Raw genomic sequence first — 18,933 nt, 5'->3', positions numbered from 1 at the left:
ATTATGAAAAGAAGTACCATTTTGTTACAATATATTTTGAAAATAGTGAATAGGTTTAGGTTAATGATATAAACAAAAAAAAAAATTTGTAAAAAAGTCAAAATAACAATATGCAAATTAGTGTACCACGTGGATCGGCTATCGACACGTGGTTGATTATGTAGGCAGGGATTTGATCCAGCTATGCTGGTTCCAGTCAAATCTCTCCGCGAGGGTTGATAACGCAATACGTTTAATAATATAATTTCTCAAAAAACGTCTCATCACCTTTTAATTTAACAAAGTTCAGTTTGAGAACATTTTCTATCAAGTTGAATTAAAATTGCCATGATGATCGGACGCTTCATAACCTGGAACGGGCGTATTTTCCTTGAACTAAACATTCACAAAGAAGCATGCGAAAAACGTTTAATTTTCATATATTTTTTTTGACAATATGATCTTACAAGCAAATTTGCGAAATAATAAAAATGTTAATTAGTCATTATGTTAAACAAGCATTTAGGTGTACATGATTTACATTGAAATATACCATTAACTAGAGATGAGTTGATATGGATTCAGAAAATGTTCAACTTTTTTGCAGTATATTAAATTATCATTAATGTACTGGAAAATGCTCTCAGTTTTTTCAATAAACACGCTTACACTTGGTTATTTTATGTGGCAAATCAGGACAAACATATGTTTCACCAGTTCTGCATATTCAAGAAAACATTTACTTGGATATATCATCAGACCGAAATCATATGTTTTGCAGTGCAAAATGTAGTTTAACTTATAAAATTGCACTTAATCGCTTGTACCTTATCAAAAATTTGAACATGTTTACAGCTCAACACAGTCACGAATATTATGAAACAAAGTAATCATAATAATGATACCACTTCTATTTGTACTACTACTACTACAAATACTTGTATTACTACTACTACAACAACAACTACTACTACTACTACTACTACTACTACTACTACTACTACTACTACTACTACTACTACTACTTCTACTACTACTACTACTACTACTACTACTACTACTACTACTACTACTACTACTACCACTACTACTACTACTACTTCTACTACTACTACTACTACTACTACTACTACTACTACTACTACTGCTGATGCTGCTGCTGATGCTGATGCTGCTGATGCTGCTTCTACTACTACTACTACTAAAAGAACTACTACTAATACTATTACTTCTACAACTACTACTACTACTACTACAACTACTACTACTACTACTACTACTGCTGCTGCTGATGCTGCTGCTGCTACGTCTTCTACTACTACTACTAATACTCTTACTACTACAACAACTACTACTACTTCTACTACTACTACTACTACTACTACTACTACTACTACTACTACTACTACTACTACTACTACTACTACTACTACTACTACTACTACTACTACTACTACTACTACTACTACTACTACTACTACTACTACTACTACTACTACTACTACTACTACTTCTACTACTACTACTACTACTACTACTACTACTACTACTACTACTACTACTACTACTACTACTACTACTACTACTACTACACTTAATATTTTAACAACAACTATTACTACTACTACTAGTCTACTACTACTAGTCTACTACTACTACTACTACTACTACTACTACTCCTACTACTACTACTACTACTACTACTGCTACTACTACTACTACTACTACTACTACTACTACTACTACTACTACTACTACTACAACCAATACTACTAATACTACTACTGCTGCTGCTGCTGCTTCTACTACACATTAATTATAATATTAACCAACGCGTAGGTGAATAAACTATTAAATTGTATTGTTGTTGAAGAGTCCTTGTGTTGTAGCTTTGAGTAACACTATTTTAAATTTTTTAACCAGAATTCACTCAAATAAAAACAATCAACTCTGTTGCAAAGAGGTTCTGAAAAATAAATTATTGCTACGATGATATTTTGTAAGCCGAGTCTGATATAATTGTACAAATTGTGTATGCTTTGGGTGACTTTCTTGTTTTGTCGTGTTTGACTGTGTGAAAGAAAAGATGTTAAGATCTACCGTTTTGATCTGTATTGGATATATACATGCTGTAGGTAAATAAATCTTAACTTCTACAACAATGAACATTTGTAATAAAGAAACTATATTTTCATTTAGCCTACTGAAATTTTGTCCTAAAATATAAAATGGTTATTATTAACAGTTTTAATAATGGATTCACTCGTATTTATTTCTTTTAAATCATGTATCATGTTACCATTTCAAATAAAGCTTAAAGGTTTGTGTCTGCGTTTGTGTTCAATAGGTTCGCAAAGTCCAGAATTGCTTTCAAATGCAACATTCGTGGATGCTAATGGTGCATTAAAGTTGACATGCACTCAATCAAAATCGAATGTTGTGATATGGTGGCGGAAGCCAGTGGATGGTAGTCAATTTGACAATGTTCTGGCAGCTTCCACAGGCAGCACATGCTTGTTCGACCATACACCTTTACCTGACATGTTTGCTGGGTGTGACTGTGCAGGATCCACGTTTACCTGCACCCTGATATCCGTATCACGAAACAATGATGGAGACAAATGGAAGTGTTCCGCTGTTACAAGCCCGCAGAGTTTCAGTCAGGAATTAACAATTGCTGTGGCAGGTAAATAAAAATCCATATTGATTTATTTATCCCCTCATTTCCAATAGTGTTTTTCTCCAGTAAAATAAATATTAGCATCGCTCTGGGAAAACGGGGCTTAATGCATGTGCGTAAAGTAACGTCCAAAAACGCCTTTGCTATACGTATAAATGGTATTTTTTGTTTAAAGGAAGTATCTTCTTACCAAAAATCCAAGATCCAATTTAGGCGGATAGTGTTATCCTGATTAGCCTGTGAGGACTGTGCAGGCTAATCTGGTACGACACTTTACTTACATGCATTTAACCCAGTTTTCACAGAGCGAGGCTCATATATATAAATTATGACAGATCTTGTATTTTCTCCTTGAATATATAACACCTGTTTTTGTTGATTAATAATTAACTGTGTACCTTTACGACATTAAATGTTTATTTTGAACCTATAAACGCTAACACAACAGTTATGTTGATCTACTTTTTAATATAATAGTCTTAACATTGTCAACCTTGTTCAATAATTGGTTTTTCCATAATAAATTGGCTTAAAGAAAAATATAGATATACTTGTACATACATGCGTGCAAAGTTTGCTTATTTAATATAATTATATGAGATAAAACACAATCGCCTGAATCATCCAATTGATGCATGAAATAAATATGAATTTGAGGAAATATGAATCATTAGTTATTTGAAAAATACCAATGCAAAAAAGTTTAAAAGATATCATCTGTGGTTCTGTGATGTACATGTTTATCTTGTGGATTGTAGCAAAAAGGTAAAAAGTTCAATCAGGGCTCCATACATTATGTAAGTTTACTTTGAAGATGGCACACACAAGTAACTTTGTATTAACTGACCATTGTTTTAGGCACAGCATTCTATAATTCTTCATTTTTTTCTGTGCGAAAAACACGATCAAGTATGTAAGAGATTAATAACTAATATTATATTTATTCGATTAGTGCCTGTGATCAGTGTTAAGTTGACTCCAGACCTACCAGTAATTTCTGTGTTACAAAACGTATCAATCAGCTTCATCAAATGTGAATCATCAGAGGGTCGTCCTACCCCAATCATTACTTGGTATATGGATAAAGTCACACCTTTGGATTACACCGACGATGAAAAAATTACTAAAGGAGGCATTAGTAATGTAGCAGGAGACCGGACGACAAGCACTCTGACAATTACTCCTTCACTGCAACAGCATGGGTCATTTATATACTGCAACGTCACCAATGGATACGGGCCAATCATATCCGACAGGAAACTCCGTATTGACGTGTTGGGTAAGTATTCAGTATTGTACTTGAACGTTAGTTTAAAATAATCATAATGTAAATAATTAAAAATATTTTTATTATTGCAAAATATGCACGTACATTAACATTTATTTGAATTTTCAAACTTTCTTCGTTTTAAAAGTAAGTTGTATTTAATCAAATATGCTTTGTTAGCGCAGACATTTATGTTCTTATTCTATTTCCCTTTTACTTTCGCTTCGTTAAAGTCGCCCCATCCACACCAAAAGTTCTGTACAAGAATGTGATTGTTGACACCATTACTGTGATACAAAATAGCTCTGTATCGCTGGAATGCACCTCTTCTGGGAATCCAACGCCAAACATATCATGGAAATTAACCAATGGCTCTGTTAATAATAACGCAGCTATTGAACTAAAATTTATGCAAAGTGCGGACGCAATTACGCTCACCTGCACGGCCACAAGTGTCATGCAGCCAACACACGGAAGTACAACAAAATGTAATAATGCAACTTCTTTACTGGTTAGCATTTTATGTAAGTATAATTTACTTTGTATGTAAGTAAAATTTACTTTGTATGTAAGTACAATTTACTTTGAATGTAAGTATAATTTAGTTTGACTACAGTATAATACATAAATATACGTATTAATTATATTACTTGTGTGTCTTTATACTTGAAATAACAAATCCACTAACATCATGCATATGCCTATGTTGTGTTGTTATGTACTCATTCGATAATCATTTCATAGTGTATTTAATACCCATACAATTTGGGATGAGAATTACTGTTTTGATCAGATAATACAACCGCTATTGTCGTGTTGGTATATGGAGCTCAGCTTTATATAACATACATAGCCGGTACAAGACAAACATTAACCAAAACCTGCTAACATTTTATAACTCATAAACCACCGGATATTTTCTCAAAGGTTAAACGTGTTTTTATTGCACAATACTGTTTAAGCTAATCATAAGATATTCCAGGAATAAACCGTGATTATTGTTGTTTTGCAGATCCACCGACCACCCCAACGTGTGTCATCGAAAATAATGTTATAACATCAAATTACATACGTGCAATTAAAAACACATCTATAACAATTAATTGTACCAGCAATAGCAACCCCCCTCCAATGAACTACACGTGGACGCTGTCTGGCGGACTGAAACGAGATGGACAAACTTTCACGATACCAAACGTACTATCTAGCGGTACTTACAAATTGGATGTCAACAATGTGATGAACTCAAGTTCAGCCCCGAAAGTCATTATTGGAAATGCCAATGTGATATTAACACTTGACATGTTATGTAAGTTTCGTTAATATTTCTAACTTGTATGTGGTCGGCTTGTGTTTGCATTTTATTTCAACCTTGATTGTACTGAAAACTAAAATATCAAATTCGAAGGCAGATTCATTGATATTAATCCGTCAAGTTCTCGGACAATGAATCCGGTAAAGCTATTTCATTATGATTTTTTCATGCGTATCACTTGTGTTTCTCATCTTATGATATTTCAATATAAATTATTCATTCCATGTGTTAACATTCACTTTAGTCCGAATTGCCAATTTTGTTAAAGATTAATTGTACCGATCACTAAAATCATCGAATTTCGAGGAAAGAAACATGGATACAAAAAAGTTAAATCTTAGTTTAATGCACCCTGAAGAGCTATTTTATTATGTGTATGTGTTGCAAGGTCTATGATACAATGATGGTGCACTATACAGTACTCTATTGCTGTGTTATAATTCACTTCAGTCGCAGTGGCGGTGCGACCAATTGCGAATACAACGGTGTTACAAAACGGGACATTGTCTGTCGCGTGTCCATACACCGAAGGAAACCCACCAAAGACGAATTTCATGTGGGTACAAGTAAAGACAACGCGCGTTGTCGGGTTCGAGCAAACTCTTATGTTTCCAAATATGCAAATCACTGACGAGGGATTTTATAAGTGCAGAGTAAACAACACAATGGAACCTTCAGGTTGCTGTCCACAGACGGCATACGATGAAACACTGTTTTACGTTGATGTACAATGTAGGTGAATGGTACATTAATAAGAGTATGTGCGTATGGTTCAAAACTTTGCAAAATAATATTCAACAAAGTGATTTGAATAAGTTAAATGATGATTATTGTGTTTAAAATTGCAGTCATAATAAGTTTGTATTTATTGTAGATCCTTCCAGTATACAGAGATTTTTTGTCGACGGATTTGAAAATGCAAGGATTATTACTATAAACCAAAGTCAGACTGTGATATTATTCTGCGAAGCTTATAGTGACCCTGTGGCTAACATGTTTCTAATAAATAATACTCGAAATGAAAGCGATTTACTGGCTGAAACACATAATAACACAATATCTGCTTCTCTTGAAAATGCGCGATGCGAATTTGACAAAGGGATCTACCAATGCCAAGGGAAGAACATTCACAACGCCGTCCAGCAGGTTCGAGAAATAATGATCATCATCCGATGTAAGTCAATATTATAAAACATACGTATTTGTGTTATGATTATGGACGTTTGCGATAAGGCATATATAAACAAATGTTGTATATCTCTTTTTGCAATTAAATTAGTGTCGCCTTATGTTACATCTTATTTGTTGAAGGTGCACCGCGAGCTTCTCCATTTATGCCTCCGATACCTAAAGCTTGGACGAAAACTAACAGTAGTGTAATTCTTACGTATACTATTGTGGCTTATCCTCCTCCAAGAGCTTCATCGGCATTTATTTGGCGGAAACAAGTAAATAATGAATGGTTTATTGTCAATGCTAATACAAGAATTCATATACAAATTTCCCAAGACAGACTGCAGACAAACCTGTCCATAGTGCAAGTACAGAAAGACGATTTTGCAACCTATACGGTCGATGTGGACAACGAAATTGGTTTTTCAGAGCAGACATTTGTTATTCAAGCGAAAGGTAATAATATGATGTATTTCGTAGTGCTTTTTTCTTTAACTTAAGATATTGAATTGCATTAATTTCGATCCCATATTCACACACTGATTCAGTAGGGATGGGCATTAAGAGGCTGTTGAACATAACTATTTACAGAAGAGCCAGCTATTCCAGAACAATTCGGTATACCAGAAAATACGATAACAGACAGCTCTGTCATCGTTGAATGGAAGCCGGGATTTAACGGTGGGGATGATCAATGGTTCGTTATTGGATATAAACAGCACACGGGTGAAAAATGGACTTATAAAACTATATTAGAACATATCGAACGAATATCGATTGAAGAATTGGTTGCTGGAACCTCTTATCAATTCAAAATGTATGCAGAAAATTCAATTGGAAAATCCGCGGAAACAAATGTCATAACAGTGACTACACGAGCCAAATCTGGTATGCATACTCCTTATTAAATCTTATTGTTAAGATTCGTACACTGTTTCTTAATATCTACATTAGGTTAGTGTGACGATCGGCATGTCGGATTTATCTTACATGTTGTCTGCCGAGACACCTTCATGTTAATGTGATCGTAAAGGGAAGGCATACACGTTTCGACTTTAAGCCGTTTCTATTATTTGGACTCAACTGCTAGATGCATCGCGCTATTATTTTCTTGGCTGAAAAATCGTTATGTGTGCGTAATGGTAATGTAATGTTGGTGGGAATTTTTTGTCATTGAAATGACCCAACTTAAAAGTCGGAGTATATAGCTTTGCCCTTGTAATTCCGTACGTTCTTCCTTCTTTACATACATCTGCCCGTTGGCTTTTTTTGTCGGGCCAGACTCAAAAAGTATAAAAGTATTTTTTTACAGGGATAACACTTTGTCAATTTATAAACCAGCATGTGAAACAACAGATTTATGCAAATACAGTTTTTTAACTTGTGTCTCGTGCTCAAGTATTTCTGTTTGAGGGCTGAACGTTTACAAACATATATACCAGCATGTAAACAACTATATAAATTCAAGTATAAAACCTAATAAATAATTTGTGACATAAATCCTTTTCAACTGAGTGGGAGCTTTGCCTGTTTCCAAGCATGTTTTTGAAGGGCATCATTCACTATGACAAAACTACATACTTATTTTAAATGATATACTGTTGAAAGAATTGCTAAATTGGAATGTGTGCACTTAAACCATACCATTGGATCCGACGTATTATCCTAATGCAAATTCTTTAAAACATTGTAGATAATCGCTGGCACACAGTCGTATTATGAAACTCAGTATATTATTTGTAATTCAAACAGAAATGTCATATAGTGTAATACTCTTATTTAAATTACACTGCTAATGTGTTAATGCTCATTTACAAACCTGTGTTGTTTCTTGGGTTTTGATCTATGAATACGGCCCGGCAAGGTTTTATACTGGTTTAAACAAGTTTAGTAAAGTATTGTATCTAATTCTCTATACTGTATGTGAAAATGGTTATCTCATATATATATCTCATTAGATTGTTCTCCTGAGAATATTTCTGGACTTTCAACAACTATATATTAAAGATAAATAACAAGATTATAAATACTTTTCATTTTATTATGAACACATATACCATGACGTATACATGTAAACGCAATGCAGACTGTTAATTAATGTTGTTTAAGCAAGCAACACCAGTCCGTAAAATATTCAAATTCAGGCCACTAGATTATTTTCAGTAGGTTCTTCAAAACAGTATTGCCATATTACATTACCAAAACTAATGAGCGGAAATTAATTTGTTTTTCTTTCTCATTTACTCATGCACTCGTATGAAGTCATCAATTACACAAATAAGAAAAGTACAAAAATGAGTGGTTTTACGTTTCTTAAAGTACCAACTCTCTCTTAACTCTCTTAACCACACGCATGCGCACACATACTCAAAACACATACATAAACATGCACGCATATACAGACAAGAAAAGAAAAACATACGAAAGTAAATAACACAATATTAAACATAAGAACATAGAAAGAGATTTTTACTTTTCTCTTATGATAAGAATACTTCCTTTCTCACATATGTTCTTTTTTAATTACTTGAATTATTGCTCATTTCAATAATTATTAATTGTGCTAAAAATATTTTTTTAAAGGTGTAATAATCATACGAATTGTATGCTGATGCTGCTTAATAACTATTGCTTAGATACATTTATAAAAGTTAATTTTGCCATTGTCGAAGATGCAGCGGTATATTGCCTTGCACATATCTACAGAATGATGTGCCATGTCACCATGTAACATTAACAATCGGTATGATATTTACATAAGAAAAAGAATACGCCTGTCGATTTTGAGTTCAACCGATCGAAAATTAACTATAATCTAGTATCAGAGATGTCGTGTTTAAAACAACATTTAAAAAGTTAAACAGTTTTGTAATATTAAACGCATATATTCAAATAGATATACACATTCATACGTTATTGAACTTCAATTTCTGCGTTTGGAAAGAATGAATTAATGAATAGTTTAAGTAGGAATTGCAATTGCAGACCACTCCCGACAATAGCAAATGCTTATAAAGAAATTGATTAATTACTTTTACTAAAAACGACCTCGAAAACATACAGACACTTGTTTATTCATTTAATTAGATAATAGATCTTCTCCATCGATTGGGGCTGCAGTGGGAGGGGCTGTTGGTGGAACTGTCGTAATAGTCATAGTGTTTGGGATGTTTATATTATGGAAGAAATCTAAACGTATGTATAAACTTTATATTTGTGCAATAGCATTGCATAATGTAAAGAGAGAATATCGATAAATAATAATAACTTAATAAGGTAAATAGACCAAGTTGAATAAATCCATATATGCCTGCTCACTATATAGTATTATAGAATTGTACATATAATTACTCTGACGTTAGGGAGCAAAAAACCGTTTCTAGCCGATATTAACTTTATTAATTCATTGTATTTAACTACTAGTTATTCTTCTTTAAGAAAATATGGCAAATAAAATCAGTTTTCAAAGTATAAATATCCTCTCTCTGAGTGTGTTTTGCCTAAATAAATGTTTGTACATTTCAGGCAATCAAGCCAGCGGTTCAAAGTACGATGACTTATACAATGCACAGTATGTAACAATAATTATAATTATACCATACTTTTCCCCGTTTCCAAATTGTAAAATCCCACATAACTTACGTTTATATTTTTTAAATTTCATCAACTTGGCACGTTATATTTTTGATAACTTTTATAAGTGAAACTTATTCATTCGATCACGTAACGTGTCGTGGTACCACATAGTTCATTTCGCCTATGGTTATTGTGGCTGTAATTAAAACTTTTAAGTGATTCGCAAGTGGCTAAATTTGATATGTTATTGTGGTCTAAACTAATAGTTGATGGGCATAACTACGAAAGTCCTCATTATTGAATATATGAGTGTTTTTGTATAATTTATAACTGTAGACCTATTTCTAAACAGATTTCAAACTTTATGTTGCCTGTTATCCGGATACATGAACTTGTTTGATCAACAATTGTTTATGTGCATCTTACACACGCAATATATTCCATTATAAACCTCTTTTTACTGTTATGATACATGTTTACGGAAAATGATATTTTATTAAAAATACACTTGAAAAAGACCGAACAACTCTGAAAACAAAACAGTCAGCCTGGTTCGGTTTAGATAAGTTTCACATTTTTTTTGCCTGTAGATATCACGATCATCTGGGTTCAATATTTACTATTCCCATTATCTGGCTATGATATTTATAAAATATACTTAAAATCGCTATCATGTTTAGTTATTACTTCCCCCTATTTTAAATGTATTTTATATAACTTCTATTCACAATCGGATACATGACCTGAAAAACCTACGAGAAACGTGTTTTTGTTTGCTCCAGGATTAACGTCTCTGCTGCCAATACCAGTTCCGAGTATGAAGCCTACCGAGTTGGTATGATCTTTAAATAGCAAATGCATGCCATGTCACGTTTATTTAATATGTATGTCCTGGTGAAATTGTTACGATGATTTAAGGTTAAAACATACCGTTAATGTTAACAAGGTGTGGTCATTATAGTGCAGTTAACAAGGTATATATAGTCAATATAGTGCAGATACAAATTTGACAAAATTGGCATAGTGAAACTTCTAAAACATTATCAGAACAATTCGGTACCATAATATATATTTCAGGCAATATGCCTATTTCGAATTAAAGACATATAAAGTTGCGACACGACACTTAACATAACAAATGCGCATATGTACAGTAAGTGCAACTCATTTTGGGGTGTTCACGTCTTGAAGAGAACTTTAGAGAAAGGAATGTAAACCGGAGTTTCATTTCAGATTCCCAGAACAGAAGCCAGTACGAAACACTCGCTGAAACTTCTTTTCATGAATATTCGGTCATAACACATGGCGGCACACATCAGCGAAATGTTATAGAACGTGTAAATGATGTTACAGACAATGATTGTGCAAAGGAAGAAAACAGCTATGTGAATTTAGTGTTATCGAATACTGAGACTCAGTAAAATATCGTTCTTGGATTTGAATTATAATGAAAAAGTAGTTATCATCGAATTAAATTACTTATCGAATGAAGTATATTAAATAGGCTATGTAGTATTATGTATCTATGAGAAGTATGTATACTGAGCATGAGCTGCTTGTAATTGGTATAAGAATGTATGTAATGGGTAATCACAGGTACTGTTTATATTTCAACATATAGATATTATTTTCGAATGACGTTTCTAATATCTTGAGTATGGTATCACAATTCGGCCTTTCCTACAAATACATTTGAATTTAATTAACAGGTTAATTACATGTAAACACACAGTTATATCACAGATTATTATCATTTTGTCAGCTTTTGTGAAACGCCTTTATGATTTGTTGCGTGTTTAGTTCGTACATTTGGTAAAAAAGATGAGAGTTGCAATCACTGTGAAAATGTTGCTTCTTTTGCATCTTAATATATAAAATGTTTGGGCTAACATGCATCTAAGTACAAACAATATGTGGGCTAATGTAACATGGGCAACACATAATACAATTGATTTTTGGTTGACAGAATTGCTTTTCATTGTTTAAAAAGTTGCTATTACAGTAGGACATACTGAAAATTTTGCTGTTTACTATTAAATTTAGAACCTTAATATAGGGGCTACTGTTACATTTCATACTGTGTTAAATTTTATCGTTTAATAACATATAAGGTTAATGTCATATTTTAATTGTCTTGATAAAATTAAATAAATAAAAATTCTGTGTATTTCAGAACATGCTATATTTATAACATATTTCTGTGCCTACAAAACAAGTTCATATATCATCGACAACACTTCAGTACTGTCATCATTAGTTTACCTGCACGTAGGTAATGAGTGTGATTTATATCGATTTAAATGCAAGAACTCAACACAATTTCGCTTAATTGTTTTTGCAAAGCATAGGCAATGCATTTTAAAGTTGACGTTTCTGAAACAAAATAGTTAAACTTTACTTAGTTTTAAACTCTCCGCGAAATATAAATGAGCGATTAGTTTTGGCAGAAGAAACCGTAGTCCAGCAGGGAGATCTCTTTGAGGAGTTTGTTTTTTTAAATTTCAACTCAACTCGTATAAGGTCCATATAATTGTTAACGAAAAGGTTCGAAAGTAACAGGGACAATCATGAGCCTGCTATCATTTTAACTGCTCGTGCAAGTTTAGATAAATATATTAAAACTTAATGGTGGAACATATTAAACTCCAGAGTTTCAACAAACCAATTTAAAACTGGTATATTGTAAATATAGGAAACTATAAAAAGTTTATATTGTTAATATACTATTAACATCCGTATGGTATAATACGATATTTTATTATAAAGATCTACCAATAACCACATTGTCTTAGAGAGAAATCAAAACACTACTCCCGGCTAAAAACATTGCGAATAGAAAATATTTTATACAGTGAAAACCGTACAAGTTAAACAAGAACCCGAATGTAGGTAAATGTGTATTTCTATTTCTTTTTAAGAGATTATTTTTGTTACAACGTGTATATACGTTACTTCAATTGTATTTGTTTTCTCTGAGGTCACCTCATTATGCAACGATCGCTTGACTTTCCACGCTGAGAAGACATAAAGTTGAATTTGATTGTTTAGTGTTTTGAGGCATTGCAAAACTGACCGACTTGAAAGTGTGTATTATTGCTGGTGTCGCAAATTTGATTCCTATTAACTATCAACAGGGTTTTATTATAAATTATACCATCAACTTGAGATTTGGGAACAAAACTTACATCGTTTAACATTTAAACACAATTTTATGAACACTGACATTCCGTCGTTTTGCTCCAACGAATCAGCAACCATTCAAATGCTAGCTTAACAAACATTTATACGACACAAGTTATTTTTGAAACAATTGCATGTTGGACTAAAGGTGAATACGAAATATGTCCGTATAATTTGTTTGTTGTATTCAGTAGGTGATCAATTAGTTTTTCTGTGGAGAAAACAAATCGTATCGTTGCCGATATGGTATGTGCTGTTCAACATGTATTTGCTTAGTGTAAACTGTTAGCACACAAATAGGGCTTTGTGAAGAAATGATAAAAAAATGTAAGCACATTAACAACAAGTTATATGCTGCAAATATATACCCGTGCAAGCCATTGTGTTCTGTGAACCATGGGCGTACTCTAGTGATGTAGTATCAATTTAGCTGCGTCGTGCGAAAATGGGTCTTATGATATATCCGAACAGCCTAGCTCCAGATATGGCACTACATCCGTATATTGTGATGAGGAATTATAATGTCCGCATATGAGCTCACTTACCTTGCGTGCCTTTATAGAGGACAATGTAGCTCCGGACCAAAGTGCGCGAATGCGCAGGTTGGTCTGGGGCAACACTGTGCGCATATGGCATACTATCCGTTTTCGCTCGACTCAGCTTATTACTTGATATGATTTATTCTTAAATTCACTCTTTTGATTCGATCGCTTCAAATTGATCCATTAACTTTTAATCGGACAAAAACACTCGAAAATATCTCGAAATGTATAAAATAAAAATAAACGTAAAAATATATATGAAACACGTTGGTGTAAAATACGTTCAATTTATGATTTCTAATTAACATAACGGTACATCATTTGTATTTTTCGGTAGTGTTTTTTCATTCAATATTGTTAGTATGGGATTGTTAATTTTACAATATGTGAACGTCTCTCTTTAAAACATAAATGCCAATTGTGATCAGGAGCAGATAAATGTAGACTTGTATTATGTAGTGTATTATCTGCTTATATCCCCTTTCCCGGGATAACTATACACACCTGTCGGTTGTCATTTAAATTCCTTATTTACACAAACAAATAACGCATCAATCCTCACCTGGATAAACTTGTAAAACCATAAACGTGTGCATTTAAATTTAACTGGGCCAAGGGCATCTTTTCAGATAGTTATTAGGTAAATTTAGCACACTGAACGGTGAGCTATTGGATTATACACAATAGTAGAGTTTACAGTATTCGAATTACGCAGTTTTCATTGTTTGCAAAGCAGGGTTATAACTGCTATCGGCCACCTTGCTCATTTACAACCATCCGATTGAATGTTTACAACAATCCGGACAACTATTGTTTTAAAAACCATTGCAAGCAATGATTATGTTCAACCGCCTTTTGCTCGCTAACTATTAAAATGAAAAAAGGTGCTGAAATGTGCAAACATCAAATCGATCGGTTGGTTTTTGTTTTTGGTAGTTTTGCATGTATGGGTAGTAGTTAACTGGTGAATTAATTGCCTTGCTTTCAGATGTATATATTAAGTATTAAGTCAATACCACTTTTCATTTTGTCAACCAAGGGAAGACTAATAAAAGCAACATTTTGATTCGATTTATTGAATTATTTACAAAACAATCGGCGTTGCACATACAGACAAATGAAAGCAAATCGTAGTTTTATGTTTCATTTGCAAACATACTTGAGATATATGCGGTTACAAAAAGTTAAGTTACAAATTGTAGACCAGCTGTAATGATTTTTAATATGCATAATGATAAGTTACGGCAACTGCAAATTACTGACTCAATAACTGGCTTTTATTTAATTTACTTATGGTAACGACTACCTCAACGTACTAGTCTTAGTTCAATCACTGGCTTACAAGCCATCCCTCTCTCCCGGCTAACGATTCACAACTATCTCACCAGCTTACGAGGCATAACTATCTTACTGGCTTACGAGGCATAACTATCTCACTGGCTTACGATGCATAACTATCTCACTGGCTTACTATTCACAATCATCTTACTGGCTTACGAGGCATAACTTTCTCACTGGCTTGCGAGGGATAATTATCTCACTGGCTTGCGAGGGATAATTATCTCACTGGCTTGCGAGGCATAATTATCTCGCTGGCTTAGAGACATACCTGTCTGACTGGCTTACGAGGCAAACCTATCACACTGGCTTACGAGGCATAACTATATCACCGGCTTACGAGGCATAACTATATCACCGGCTTACGAGGTATAACTATTTCACTGGTTTACGAGGTATAACTATCTTACTGGCTTACGAGGCATAACTATCTCACTGGCTAACGACGCACAACTATCTCACTGGCTTACGAGGCATAACTATCTCACTGGCTTACGAGGTATAACTATCTCACTGGCTAACGACGCACAACTATCTCACTGGCTTACGAGGCATTACTATCTCACTAGTTTACAAGGCATATTTATATCACTAGCTTACGAGGCATAACTATCTCTCTGGCTTACGTGGCATAAATATGTCACCGGCTTTAAATGCATAACCATCTCAATGGCTTACTTTGCATAACTATCTCACTGGCTTAAGATGCATAACTATCTCACTGACCTACGAGGCATAACTTTCTAACTGGCTTACGAGGAATAACTATCTCACTGGCTTGCGAGGGATAATTATCTCACTGGCTTGCGAGGCATAATTATCTCGCTGGCTTAGAGACATACCTGTCTGACTGGCTTACGAGGCAAACCTATCACACTGGCTTACGAGGCATAACTATATCATTGGCTTGCGTGGCATAACTATCTAACGGGCTTACGTGGCATAAATATGTCACCGGCTTTAAATGCATAACCATCTCAATGGCTTACTTTGCATAACTATCTCACTGGCTTAAGATGCATAACTATCTCACTGACCTACGAGGCATAACTATCTCACTGGCTAAAAAATGCATAGCTTTCTTACTGACCCACGAGACATAACAATCTCACTCGCTAAAGATACATAGCTATCTCACTGGTTTACGAGGCATAACTATCTCACTGGCTTAAGATGTATAGCTATCTTACTTACCTACACGACATAACTATCTCACTTGCTTAAGATGCATAGCTATTAAACTGGTTTACGAGGCAAAACTATCTCACTGGTTTATGAGATATAACTATCTCTTTGGTTTAAGATGCATAGCTATCTCACTTGTTTACGAGGCATAGCTATCTCACTGGCTTAAGATGCATACCTATCTCACTGGTTTACGAGGGATAAATAACTCACAGACTTACGTGGCATAACTATATAACTATCTCACTGGCTTACGAGGCATAACTATCTCACTGGCTTACGAGGCATAACTATATCACCGGCTTACGAGGCATAACTGTCTCATTTGCTTACGAGGCATAACTATCTCACTGGCTTACGAGGCATAACTATATCACCGGCTTACGAGGCATAACTATATCACCGGCTTACGAGGCATAACTGTCTCATTTGCTTACGAGGCATAAATATCTCACTGGCTTACGACGCACAACTATATCACCGGCTTACGAGGCATAACTATATCACCGGCTTACGAGGCATAACTATCTCACTGGCTTACGAGGCATAACTATATCACCGGCTTACGAGGCATAACTATATCACCGGCTTACGAGGCATAACTGTCTCATTTGCTTACGAGGCATAACTATCTCACTGGCTTACGAGGCATAACTATATCACCGGCTTACGAGGCATAACTATATCACCGGCTTACGAGGCATAACTATCTCACTTGCTTACGAGGCATAACTATATCATCGGCTTACGAGGCACAACTATCTTACTGGCTAACGATATTTAATTGTGAAACTGTCTTACGAGGAATATTTAACTCACAGGCTCACGAGTGAAGCGTATCTCAAGGTTGACGAATCGTAACTCAATCACTCGCTTACGAGTCATAATTCGCTCACGGACTAACTAGTGGCTAGTCAATCACTTGCTTTTGATTAATAAATTACTCACTGGCTAATGAGTCGTAACTTCATCACAGGCTTACGAGTTTTAACTCCCTTTCAGTCTTATGAGTCGTAAATCAGTCACTGGTAAACAAGTCGTAACTCACTCACTAGCTTATAAGTAAATAGCACTCATAGGTTTAATGTATGTATGTTTTCTTTTCTTTTCATATTTATATGGTGATTAAATAATAATGGAAAAGTAAATCATTATGATAATAGGTCAAAATGCAACACAATTGAACGTTAATAGTGCTCTTAATATCAAAGTTTCGGTAAAAAGCTTGGCGCTAGTTCAACGCGCATCGTTTACAGCCTCATAATAATAGACTGATAACCTTTTGGGTAGTAAAGTAGTAAGACAAGGCAAGATGGCGACCATTAGCCACGGGGCCTATCTTACGGAGGTATCCGAGATAGCCGATGTATCACGATTGATTTATAGCATGCTAGCTTTTCCGTAGCACCAATACACGTGACGTTATTACGTTTCTACGATTGTTGTTTTCAATGAACGTGACGTCATTTGCAAAATATATATGAATGAAAACGACGTCATATGTTTGTACAATTCAATGACGTCACTAAAAAGTGAACTTTGTACTAAGAAGGGCGGAGTATTGAACAATATATTTCACGTCCTAAAGCTTGAACCAAATCAATCAGAATCGTGTTAGAATCGAAATAATATTTTTCTATGATGGTTCGTTGTCGAATAACCCACAGTAAGTTGTATAGATGCGTGTTATCAAATCCCTCGTAATTTGAACTCGTGATTTAATTCCTACGCATCTATACACCTTACTGTTGGTAATTCGACAACAAACCATGATAGAAAAATATTATTTCTTAAATGAAATAGTTTACTTTTATTGGCAAAGCAATACAAATTACAGGTTTGTGACACATTATTTACAATTAAAAATATTCGTGAGTAGTATATGCCTATCCGATAGAGTTGATAAACCGTTAAATGTATACATTGACGTAAATATTGAAAGTATCGAAAGCCGTATTTTTAAATAAAATGTGACAGGGATGGACTATTGACGGTTTTTGAAAGTGTGTAACCTTAATAACTAGCCTTTACTGTTCTGTGTGGTTTTATATGATTTATTATTTGCAGGCGCCAAATTTCTATTAAATAAGCGTCCTCGGAAAACTGGGCCTAATGCAATGACTTGCATGTACATCAAGTTTAATCCAATACTACTTTAAAGGGATCTTTTCACGCTTTGGTAAATTGACAAAATTGTAAAAAGTTGTTTTAGATTCGCAAATTTTCGTTTTAGTTATGATATTTGTGAGGAAACAGTAATACTGAGCATTTACCATGGTCTAATATAGCCATTATATGCATCTTTTGACGATTTTAAAACCTAAAAATTATAAAGCGTTGCAACGCGAAACGATTGAATAATTTGGAGAGTTCTGTTTTTGTCGTTAAATTTTGTGAAACTACGAAGATTGCTTATATAAGGTATAAAATACGTCAAGATTGGTACTTGGCGGAATAGCTCAGTAGGCTAAAGCGTTTTTACTTCAGGACTCTGGCAGGACTCCAGGGGTCACTGGTTCGAAATCTGGTCCGGGCAATGTTCTTTTCCTTTTTTTAATTTTATTCTTGATTTTTTACTGGAGCTTTTACGATCCAATGTTTACATTTATCGATATAAAGCATTTAATGAATAAGTTAAAAAATGCCAAAATCTGTGAAAAGGCCCCTTTAATAACTAGCCCGTACAGTCCAGTCTGTT

At 34.2% G+C, this 18,933-nt stretch overlaps 1 protein-coding gene across 1 annotated transcript in view; it reads left to right on the top strand.

Moving 5' to 3' along the window:
* Positions 1-2,038: 2,038 nt before the first annotated feature.
* LOC127833554 (hemicentin-1-like) overlaps positions 2,039-18,933 on the top strand; it is a 168,466-nt gene continuing 151,571 nt past the window's right edge. Inside the window, exons 1-6 of the mRNA XM_052358860.1 lie at positions 2,039-2,114; positions 2,327-2,665; positions 3,612-3,938; positions 4,160-4,450; positions 4,939-5,235; positions 5,692-5,973. Of these exons, the coding sequence (XP_052214820.1) occupies positions 2,066-2,114; positions 2,327-2,665; positions 3,612-3,938; positions 4,160-4,450; positions 4,939-5,235; positions 5,692-5,973 (1,585 nt within the window). The 5' untranslated portion in view covers positions 2,039-2,065. The remainder of the gene's footprint in view (positions 2,115-2,326; positions 2,666-3,611; positions 3,939-4,159; positions 4,451-4,938; positions 5,236-5,691; positions 5,974-18,933) is intronic.

Source organism: Dreissena polymorpha, chromosome 6 (genome assembly GCF_020536995.1).
Source record: "Dreissena polymorpha isolate Duluth1 chromosome 6, UMN_Dpol_1.0, whole genome shotgun sequence".
NCBI lineage: Eukaryota > Metazoa > Mollusca > Bivalvia > Myida > Dreissenidae > Dreissena > Dreissena polymorpha.
Note: the sequence above shows the minus strand (reverse complement) of the source record. Positions and strands in the feature narration are given on the sequence as shown.